The 11,292-nt window shown below is 56.1% G+C and overlaps 1 protein-coding gene across 2 annotated transcripts; it reads left to right on the forward strand.

Annotated features, from left to right (window-relative positions):
* Positions 1-99: 99 nt before the first annotated feature.
* On the forward strand, positions 100-7,412 carry MED29 (mediator complex subunit 29). Of its 2 annotated transcripts, none has more exons than XM_029064811.2 (4): positions 100-384; positions 3,834-3,892; positions 5,188-5,299; positions 6,975-7,412. In XM_029064811.2, exons 1-4 carry the CDS (start codon positions 115-117, stop codon positions 7,200-7,202), a joined length of 669 nt encoding a protein of 222 aa, XP_028920644.1. In that variant the 5' UTR covers positions 100-114; the 3' UTR covers positions 7,203-7,412. The 2 variants fall into 2 exon arrangements, with proteins under 2 accessions (XP_028920644.1, XP_028920645.1); XM_029064812.2 differs by having other exon boundaries at positions 5,215-5,299.
* Positions 7,413-11,292: the final 3,880 nt, after the last annotated feature.

Here is an 11,292-nt window from a genome sequence, read left to right on the forward strand (position 1 = left end):
GCGGGAGGCGGGAGCGGCGGGCGCGGCGGCCAATGAGCGGCGGGCGCGGCGGCCAATGAGCGACGGGCGCGGCGGCCAATGAGCGGCGGCCAATGAGCGGCGGCGGGGGACAAGATGGCGGCGCCGCCTCAGCCGCCGCCTCAGCAGGCGCCGCCGCCCCAGGCGGCCGGGTCGGGGTCGGGGTCGGGCTCCGCGCCGGGGGCGGGGGCCCAGCCGCCGCCGCCGCAGCCGCAGGCGGCGTTGTTGGCCACGCAGGCGCAGATCCAGGGGGCGGCGGCGGCGGCGGCGGCGGCTCCCGGGGGGCTCCAGCAGCAACAGCAACAGGACTTCGACCCGGTGCAGAGGTACAAGCTGCTCATCCCGCAGCTCAAGGAGAGCCTGCAGGTGATTGGCGGGGCCGGCCCGGGGGGGCGGGACCCGGCGCGCAGGCGCGGCTTCTGATTGGCCCCCGCGGGGCTGTGATGGACAGCCCGGGACCGCGGAGGGGCCCGGCCGGAATTGGGCGGGAAAGCGACGAGGCTCGGCAGCGGGCGGCCTCTCGGCTGACGGGATGCCGTTCATGCACGCCTATTTACTGAGCGCCTAAGGGGTGCAGGGCACTGGACTAAACGCTTGGGAGAGGACAGCCGCCCCACAGATGCATTCCCTGCCCACAACGAGTCCACAGTCCAAAACGGATGAATTCACTTAATCGTATTTATTGAGCGCCTAATGGGTGCAGAGCACTGGACTAAACGCTTGGGAGAGGACAACAGCACAACAGATGGATTCCCTGCCCACAACGGACTCGCAGTCTAGAAGGGATTCCTTCATTTAATCGTATTTATTGAGCGCCGACTGGGTGCAGAGCACTGGACTAAACGCTTGGGAGAGGACAACAGCACAACAGATGGATTCCCTGCCCACAACGGACTCGCAGTCTAGAAGGGATTCCTTCATTTAATCGTATTTATTGAGCGCCAACTGGGTGCAGAGCACTGGACTAAACGCTTGGGAGAGGACAACAGCACAACAGATGGATTCCCTGCCCACAACGGACTCGCAGTCTAGAAGGGATTCCTTCATTTAATCGTATTTATTGAGCGCCTGTTGGGTGCAGAGCACTAGACTAAACGCTTGGGAGAGGACAACAGCACAACAGATAGATTCCCTCCCCACAACGGGCTCACAGTCCAGAACGGATTCAGTCATTCATTCAGTCAATGAATTCAATTGTATCTTGAATGCATTCCATCATATTTATTGAGCACCTACTATGGGCAAAGCACTGGACTAAACACTTGGGAGAGGACAACAGATAGATTCCCTGCCCACAACGGGCTCACAGTCCAGAAGGGATGCATTCATTTGATCGTATTTATTGAGCACCTACTGGGTGCAGAGCACTGGACTAAACGCTTGGGAGAGAACAACAGCAGAACAGATGCATTCCCTGCCCACAACGGGCTCACAGTCCAGATGGGATTCATTCTTTTAATCGTATTTATTGAGCGCCAACTGGGTGCAGAGCACTGGACTAAATGCTTGGGAGGAGACAATAGCACAACAGAGTCCCTGCCCACAACGGACTCACAATCTAGAAGGGATTCATTCATTTAATCGTATTTATTGAGTGCCTATTGGGTGCAGAGCACTGGACTAAAGACTTGGGAGAGAACAACAGCAGAACAGATGCATTCCCTGCCCACAGTGGGCTCATAGTCTAGATGGGATTCATCCATTTAATCGTATTTATTGAGCGCCTACTGTGTGCAGAGCACTAGACTAAACGCTTGGGAGAGCACAACAGATAGATTCCCTGCCCACAACAGGCTCACAGTCCAGAACGGATTCATTCATTCATTCATTCATTCAATTAATGAATTCAATTGTATCTTGAGTGCATTCAATCACATTTATTGAGCGCCTACTGTGTGCAAAGCACTAGATTAAACACTTGGGAGAGGACAGCAGATACATTCCCTGCCCGCAACGGGCTCACAGTCTGATGGGATTCATTCATTCAGTCGTATTTATTGAGCGCCTACTGTGTGCAGAGCACTGGACTAAACGCTTGGGAGAGGACAATAGCACAACAGAGTCCCTGCCCACAGCAAACTCGCAGTCTAGAAGGGATTCATTCATTTAATCGTATTTATTGAGCGCCTGTTGGGTGCAGAGCACTGGACTAAATGCTTGGGAGAGGACAACAAAACAACAGATTCCCTGCCCACAACAGGCTCACAGTCCAGAAGGGATTCATTCATTCATTCAGTCATATTTATTGAGCGCCTACTGTGTGCAGAGCACTGGACTAAACGCTTGGGAAAGGACAACCACACAACAGATAGATTTCCTGCCCACAACAGGCTCACAGTCTAGAAGGGATTCATTCATTCAGTGGTATTTATTGAGCGCTCACTGTGTGCAGAGCACTGGACTAAGCGCTTGGAAAGTACAGTTTGGCAACAGAGACAATCCCTACCCAACAAGCAGCGTGGCCTAGTGGACAGAGCCCGGGCCTGGGAGTCAGAAGGCCCTGGGTTCTAATCCCACTTCCACCCCTTTTCTGCCGTGTGACCTTGGGGAAGTCACTTCACTTTTCTGGGCCTCCGTTCCCTCATCTATAAAATGGGGATTAAGACTGTGAACCCCATATGGGATGGGAACTGTGTCTAACTCAATTACTTAGTATCTACTCCAGCGCTTAGTACAGTGCTTGGCACATAGTAAGAGCTTAATAGTAATTACTAATTATGGTAAGTGTTAAGCTCTTACTGTGTGCCAGGCACTATATTAAGCGCTGGGGTGGATACAGGCAAATCGAGTTGGACACAGTTCCTGTCCCGCATAGGGCTCCCAGGTTTATTCCCCATTTTACAGATGAGGTAACTGAGGCACAGAGAAGTGAGGCCATGCTGCTTGGGGCAGATACTCAGTGGAAAAAGCCCGGGCTTGGGAGACAGAGGTCACGGGTCCTAACCGCGGCTCCGCCGCTTGCCAGCTGTGTGACTTGGGGCAAGTCACTTCGCTTCTCTGGGCCTCAGTTACCTCCTCTGTAAAATGGGGATAAAAACTGTGAGCCCCCACGTGGGACAACCTGATCACCTCCTGTCCCCCCAACGCTTAGAACAGAGCTTTGCACATAGTAAGCGCTTATCAAATACCACTGTGATTAAGGTTGTCAGGTTGGACTCGGTCCCCGACCCATATGGGGCTCACAGGCTCAATCCCCATTTTACAGAGGAGGTAACTGAGGCACGGAGAAGCCAAGTGACTTGCCTAAGGTCACCCAGCAGACGAGCGACAGAGCAGAGATTACAATATCACAATCATTGTTGTTGTTATTATTGTTATTATCCAGGGATGCAGTCAGTGGGGAGCAGGCTCTGATTGGTGATGAAGAGGGAGGGACGGGGTTGAGTCAGCTGGAAACCCCGTGGGTTCAAAAGGTCGCGCTGTGATGGCCGGCATGATGAGGCCGGTGATGAGAAAAGAGCTCAGGCCTGGGAGTCAGAAGGACCTGCGTTCAAATTCCGGCTCTGCCACTTGTCTGCTGTGTGACCTTGGGCAAGTCGCTGCACTTCTCTGGGCCTCAGTTCCCTCATCTGTGCAGTGGAGATTGAGATCGTGAGCCCAGTGTAATCCAACCCGAGCCCGTTGCGGGCAGGGATCGTCTCTGTTGTGGAAGTGTACTTCCCAAGCGCTTAGTACAGTGCTCTGCACACAGTAAGCGCTCAAGAAACACGAATGAATGAAGGAATGAATCTCGTATCTCTCCCAGTGCTTAGTACAGCGCTCAGCACATAAACAAATACCCCAATTCTTATGATTATATGCTCCATTTCCCGTAGAACCTAATGAAGGTGGCTGCCCAGAACCTGGTCCAGAATACCAACATCGACAACGGCCAGTGAGTATCTGCCCCCCCCTCCAAACACCACCTACCTTGAATCTCCCCCAGCGCTTAGTACAGTGCCCGGCACGAGAAGCGGTGTGGCTTAATGGAAAGAGCACGGGCCTGGGAGTCAGAGGATCTGAGTTCTAAGCCCGGCTCTGCCTCTTGTGTAATCTTGGGCAAGTCACTTAACTGCTCCGTGCCTCAGTTACCTCATCCGTAAATGGGGACTAAATCCTCCTCCCTCGATCAATTGTATTTATTGAGCGCCTAGAGTGTGCAGAGCACAGTAGTAAGCGCTTGGGAGACTACAGTATAACGGACACGTTCCCTGCCCGTAACGAATTTCCAAGTCTGGAGGGGGAGACGGACGTTAATGTAAATGTTGCCTACTTAGACCTTGAGCCCCTTGTAAGACAGGGACTGTGTCCAACCCTGATTAACTTCTATCTACAGAGGGCTTAGAACAGCGCTTGGCACATAGTAAGTGCTTAACAAGAACCGTCTCTCCCCCCACCCTCCCACCCACCAAAGCAGTGGAAAGAGCTCGGGCTTGGGAGTCAGAAGTCATGGGTTCGACTCCCGGCTCTGCCACTTGGCAGCTGGGTGACTGTGGGCAAGTCACTTCACTTCCCTGGGCCTCAGTTACCTCATCTGGAAAATGGGGATTAGACTGTGAGCCTCATGTAGGACAATCTGATTACCCTGTATCTACCCCAGCGCTCTGCACATAGTAAGCGCTTAACAAATGCCAACATTATTTATTATTATTGAAGGCCCCTCTCCTCCAAGAAGCCTTCTCTGACTGCACCCTCCTTTCCCCTTCCACTCCCTTCTGCGTCACCCTGACTGGCTCCCTTTATTCATCCCCCCCTTCCCGGCCCCACGGCTCTTATGCACATATCTGTCATTTATTTATTTACTTATTCATATTAATGTCTGTCTCTCCCTCTGAACCGTAAGCTCACTGTGGGCAGGGAAATTGTTTATTATATTGCCCACAGCCCTTATGCACATATCTGTCATTTATTTATTTACTTATCATATTAATGATCTGTCTCTCCCTCTGAAACCGTAAGCTCATGTGGGCCAGGGGAAAATGTTTATAATTGCACTCTCCTAAGCGATTAGTACAGTGCTTTGCACACCGTAAGCGCTCAAAAACGAATGAATGAGCGATAATAACATAACAGATACCACGTATTGTCATTATTATTACCCACCCCGGTTCCCTTTGACCCCAGAAAGTAGCAGTGGAGGTGGGGGGCTGGGGTGGGGTGGGGGGGGGGAGGGGTCTTACAGGCTCCCAGTTTGCCCTCCGCCTCTCCTTGTTGCAGGAAGAGCAGCGATGGTGCCCTGCAGCGCTTCGACAAGAGCCTGGAGGAGTTCTATGCCCTCTGTGACCAGCTGGAGCTCTGCCTGGTAAGGACGGTTCCGCCCGACCTCGCCGGAGGGCCCGGGCGCCCCCACCCCGCCCCGGGGACCCCCGCCGGCTGGGGAGGGAGGGGGCTATTCCTTGCTGCAGCAGGGGTGGCCATCGGCACCTCGGTCCTATCCAAGGGGCCTGAGTTTCCCCGGCCGGGGCCTGTGGGAATGGGGAGGGTCCCCTCCTGGTGACGGGGGGGGGAAAGGGAGCCCCCCGCACACAGGGTCTCCCTCCCATCCCTCGGTTCTACGAGACAAGGCCCAGCCCCCACCCAGCCCACCCGCCGACGGCTGAGAGGGAAGAGAGGCAGGCGGGCAAAGGCTGAGATCCTGCCCTCGAGGGACTGATGGGGGGCTGGGGAGGCAGGAGAGGCGAGATTTATAAAGTGCCAGTCAGTCCATTGGATTTATTGAATGCTTGCTGTGTACGGGACACTGTACTAAACGCTTGGGTGAGTACCGCATAACAACAGAACAGTCGCATTCCCTGCCCACAACAAAACGGGCAGAGAGAGACCATTCCCAACCGTTCACCCCATCTCCTCTCCACACCCCCCACCACATTCCCTCTCCTCCTTCCCCCTCAAAAGCCTCAGTCATCAGAGCTCTGCCCACCCCGCAGGACGCATCAATCATATTTATTGAGCCCTTACCTTGTGCAGAGCACTCTACTAAACGCTTGGGCGAGTACCTTATAACCGAGTTGGTAGACACATTGGACCCTCCCCCTCCTCTCCTTTTCCTTTTCCCATCCATCAGTGGTATTTATTGAGCACTTGCTGAGTGCAAAGCACTGTACTGAGCGCTCAGGAGAGCTGGTAGACATAGTCCCTGTCCACGGGGAGCTTACAGTCTAGAGGGGGAGATGGACTAGCAGCATGGCCTAGTGGAAGAGTACAGGCCTGGGAGTCAGAGGACCTGGGTTCTAATCCCGACTGCTGTGTGACCGTGGGGAGAGCCCTTCTCTGTGCCTCAGTTCCCTCATCTGCAAAATGGGCATTTTATGCCAGGTCATTCATTCAGTCGTATTTATTAAGTGCTTTCTATGTGCAGAGCACCGTACTACTCTCTTGGAAAGTTCAGTCTAACAAGATAGGCGAGCTTGAGGTATGGCGAGTAGGTTCATGTTAGAGGAGGCCCGGAGGGTGGGGTGGGGCGGGGAGGGGCGATGCCTGGATCGATCAGAGTGACTGGACAGCCTGGGAGGACTCCCTGGCAGAGGACTCGCTGGTTCGATTCCTTAGGGCTTCGTACTTTCCCCCACTCTAGACTGTAAGCTCTCCCCCGTCTTGACCGTAACCTCGTTATGGGAAGGGAATGTGTCTGTCTGTTGTTGTACTGTACTCTCCCAAGCGCTTAGTACAGTGCAGCTCTCCCCAGCCTTGACCGTAAGCTCGTTATGGGAAGGGAATGTGTCTGTTTGTTGTTGTATTGTACTCTCCCAAGTGCTTAGTATAGTGCTCTGCACACAGTGAGCGTGCAATAAATACGGCTGAATTGATTGACATGAGCGGAGGAGGGTTGAAAACGCACCGAGTCCGGCGTAGTAGCAGGGGAGGGAGCCAGGATTGGGCGGCGGGCGGGTCCCCCCCGGGGGCTCGGGAGAGGGACAGTGGAGGCTGGAGGGGGAGAGGCGGCCGCTCACCATTCCGCCCCCTCTCCACGGTGTCAGCGTCTGGCCTACGAGTGCCTGTCCCAGAGCTTCGACAGCACCAAGCACTCGCCCACGCTGGTGCCCACGGCCACCAAACCGGACGCGGTGCAGGCCGAGAGCCTCCCCTACACCCAGTACCTGAGCATGATCAAGGCCCAGATCTCCTGCGCCAAGGACATCCACAACGCCCTGCTGGACTGCTCCAACAAGATCACCGGCAAGCTGCCCGCCCCCGGGGGCCTCTAGCCCGGGCCACCGCCTCCTCCACCAGCCCCGGCTCTGACCCGGCCCCAGCTGGAGGACCCGGGGGGGGTGGGGCGGGACGGGACGGAACGGGCGAGATTGAAACTGGACCTTTGGGGCAGCTCGGTCGGGGGGGCTGGGAGGGGGGGTATCCAGTGGGGCAAGGCGTCGGGTGGGGGAGAGTCTCTTGTATGAAGAACCTCAACCTGCAAACCCTGTCTGCTGCTCTTGTTTGGGGGCCCTGGAAGGTGGGGAGGTCTGTAGGGGGGACCCCTCCCGGGTCACCAGCACCGGGGCTTCGACCACGTCCCCCTCCCCCACCTCCAGCCCCCGGCCTCAGGTCGGACGCAGTCCCTGTCCCACGTGGGGCTCACGGTCTTAATCCCCATTTTAGGACGAAGTATCCGAGGCATAGAGGAGTGAAGTGACTTGCCTATGGCCACACAGCAGGCAAGTGGCGGAGAGTTGAGATTAGAACCGTTCATCGAGTCCTTTCTTCAGTCATTTAGCACTGTACTAAGCACCTGGGAGAGTACAGTATAACAATTAATCCAGGTCCTTTGGATTTTCAGGCCCGGCCCGTGCTGCTTTTCTTTACCCTGTGCCCCCTACACAGAAAAATAAAACAACTGGCATTGGGTGGGGAGTGGATGGGGGCTGGTAGACCCTGCCCCCTGTTCCTGTGGGGGGCTGCACCCCCTCGATCACCAGCTCCCCTGTTTCGGCTCAGCCCCTCACTCCCCACTGCCTCCTCTCCACCCCCTCGCCCCTCCTGTCGGGGGCAAGCTGCTGTAGAGAAGCAGCAGCGTGACCTAGTGGCAAGAGCCTGGGCTTGGAAGTCAGAGGTCGTGGGTTCTAATCCCTGCTCTGCCACTTGTCTGCTGTGTGACCGTGGGCAAGTCATTTAACCTCTCTGGGCTTCAGTTACCTCGACTGTAAAATAGGGATTGAGACTGGGAGCCCCATATGGGACAGGGACTGTTTCCAACTAGATTGCCTTATAATAATAATAATAGTGGTATTTGTTAAGTGCTTACTATGTGCCAAGCACTGTTCTAAGCACTGGAGTAAATACAGAATTATCAGGTTGTCCCATGTGGGGCTCACCGTCTTAATTCCCATTTTACAGATGAGGTCACCGAGGCACAGAGAAGTGAAGTGACTTGCCTAAAGTCACACAGTAGATAAGTAGCGAGCCGGGATTAGAACCCATGACCTCTGACTCCCAAGCCTGGGCTCTTTCCACTAAGCCATGCTGCTTCTCTATCCCAGTGCTTGGCACATAGTAAACGCTTAACAAATACCGTAGTAATTATTATTATTCTTCATTCACTCATTCATTCCATTGTATTTACTGAGCATTTACTGTGTGCAGAGCACTGAACTAATCGCCTGGGAAAGGTCAATACAACAATAAACAGACACAGTCCCTGCCCACAAGAAGTTTACAGTCTAAAGCAGGGCTTCGTAGAAAGAGCCCGGGTTTGGGAGTCGGAGGATTTGGGTTCTAATCCCGCTCTGCCACTTAGCTGTGTGACTTTGGACCTGTCACTTTGCTTCTCTGTGCCTCAGTTCCCTCGTCTGTAAATATGGGGATTAAAACAATCTGATTCCCCTGTATCTACCCACCGCTTAGAACAGTGCTCAGCACATAGTAAGCGCTTAAATACCGTAATTTTTTTTTCGTCCGTGCCTCAGTTCCCCCATCTGTAAGGTGGGGATGAAGTTTGCAAGCCCCATGTGGGACAACCCGTTGACCCTGTATCTACCCCAGCACTTAGAAGGGCAGTTGGCACATAGTAAGCGCTGAACAAACGGCATCAAAGGGTTATCCATCCAAATCAATGACAGGTGTGGGGCTGGGAGAGGGGGGAAGGGAAAGGGAGCAAATCAGGGTGATGCAGAAGGGAGAGGGAGATGAGGAGGAAGGGGGGGGTTATTCTGGGAAGGCTTCTGGGTGGAGGTGGGCATCCCAGCCCTCCCCTCTTTTGGGGCGGAGGATGAGGAGGAAGGGGGTTAGTGTGGGAAGGCTTCTGGGAGGAGGTGGGCATCCTGGCCCTCTCCTCTTTGGGGGCGGAGGGTGATGAGAAAAGGGGGGTTTAGCCTGGGAAGGCTTCTGGGCGGAGGTGGGCATCCTGGCCTTCCCCTCTTTGGGGGCGGAGAGTGATGAGGAGGAAGGGGGTTAGTCTGAGAAGGCTTCTGGGAGGAGGTGGGCAGCCCGGCCCTCCCCTCTTTGGGGGGTAGAGGGTGATGAGGAGGAAGGGGTGGTTAGTCTGGGAAGGCTTCTGGGAGGAGGTGGGCATCTCTTTGGGGGGAGAGGGTGATGAGGAGGAAGGGGGGTTAGTCTGGGAAGGCTTCTGTGTGGAGGAGGGCAGCCCGACCCTCCCCTCTTTGGGGGCAGAGGGTGATGAGGAGGAAGGAGGGTTAGTCTGGGAAGGCTTCTGGGAGGAGGTGGGCATCCCGGCCCTCCTCTCTTTGGGGGCAGAGGGTGATGAGGCGTGGCTCAGTGGAAAAGAGCCTGGGCTTCGGAGTCAGAGGTCAGGAGTTCGACTCCCTATTCTGCCACTTGTCAGCTGTGTGACTGTGGGCAAGTCACTTCACTTCTCTGGGCCTCAGTTCCCTCATCTGTAAAATGGGGATTAACTGAGCCACACGTGGGACAGCCCGATGACCCCATATCTCCCCCAGCGCTTAGAACAGTGCTCGGCATGTAGTAAGCGCTTAAAAATACCAACATTATTATTATTATGAGGAGGAAGGGGGTTAGTCTGGGAAGGCTTCTAGGCGGAGGAGGGCAGCCCGGCCCTCCCCTCTTTGGGGGGTAGAGGGTGATGAGGAGGAAGGGGGGGTTAGACTGGGAAGGCTTCTGGGTGGAGGAGGGCAGCCGGGCCCTCCCCTCTTTGGAGGCAGAGGGTGATGAGGAGGAAGGAGGCTTAGTCTGGGAAGGCTTCTGGGAGGAGGTGGGCAGCCCGGCCCTCCTCTCTTTGGGGGCAGAGGGTGATGAGGAGGAAGGGGGTTAGTCTGGGAAGGCTTCTGGGCGGAGGAGGGCAGGCCGACCCTCCCCTCTTTGGGGACGGAGGGGGCTGCGGGGCGCCGGGGGTCCGGCAGGGGGCAGCAGAGGCGCTGGGCCGCCCGCCCCAGGCCCCCGTTTGTCTCTCTCCATCTCTCCCTCCATCTCTGTCTCTGGGTCCTGCAGCCGGGGGGGGTCTCTGGGGGGGGGGGGTCCCACCTTCGGTTCTGCGGTCCGTGGGGGGGGAGGGGGTGCTCACGCCGTCCGGACCGAGACCCCCGGCCCAAAGCAGCGTGGCTTAGTGGCAAGAGCCCGGGCTTGGGAGTCCGAGGTCGTGGGTTCCAATCCCGGCCCCGCCACTCTTCAGCCGTGTGACCTGGGGCAAGTCGCTTCACCTCCCCGGGCCTCCGCCCCCTCAGCTCTAAAACGGGGGTGAAGGCGGTGAGCCCCGCGTGGGACAACCCGGTTACCTCTAGCTACCCCAGCGCTTAGAACAGTGCTGGGCACTTAGTAAGCGCTTAACAATGACCAAATCATGAAAGGGGGAGCTGGAGCAAGTACGGGACATACTTGCTGTTTTTTGAGCCGGGAGGGAGGGGGCAGGGCCGGGGCTTTGCTGACACAGCAGCCTCGCTGAGTCAGCGCCAGCCTGGCCCGGCCCTGAGCTGTTCCCACGGAGCGTCAAGCGGGATAATCCCCGGTTATATAACCCCACCCCCGCCTCTGGGCCGAGGGGGTGGGGAGACGGGACATCCCTGGGGGGCCGGCGGGAGGGGGAAGGACCAGCCCCACACCCCTCTCCGGGCCGGAGCCAAGGGGATGGACGCCAAGGCCGGAGGGGGTGGGGGCTGGGGGGTCCCCAAGGGGAATAATAATAATAATAAAGTTGATGTTTGGTAAGCGCTTACTATGTGCAGAGCACTGTTCTAAGCGCTGGGGGAGATCCAGGGCCATCAGGTCGTCCCACGTGAGGCTCGCAGCTAATCCCCATTTTCCAGATGAGGTCACTGAGGCCCAGAGAAGTGAAGTGACTAGCTGCCAAGTGGCAGAGCCGGGATTCGAACTCCTGACCTCTGACTCCCA

This window comes from Ornithorhynchus anatinus, chromosome 5 (assembly GCF_004115215.2).
Source record: "Ornithorhynchus anatinus isolate Pmale09 chromosome 5, mOrnAna1.pri.v4, whole genome shotgun sequence".
Classification (NCBI taxonomy): Eukaryota; Metazoa; Chordata; class Mammalia; order Monotremata; family Ornithorhynchidae; genus Ornithorhynchus; species Ornithorhynchus anatinus.

Excerpts from the sequence above, each read along its gene's own strand:
- MED29 (XM_029064811.2), top strand. The coding sequence starts at position 115 with ATGGCGGCGCCGCCTCAGCCGCCGCCTCAGCAGGCGCCGCCGCCCCAG. Across the intron at positions 3,893-5,187 it reads ACCAACATCGACAACGGCCA|TTTGCCCTCCGCCTCTCCTT; the intron begins GTGAGTATCTGC and ends ACAGGCTCCCAG. Across the intron at positions 5,300-6,974 it reads ACCAGCTGGAGCTCTGCCTG|CGTCTGGCCTACGAGTGCCT; the intron begins GTAAGGACGGTT and ends CCACGGTGTCAG.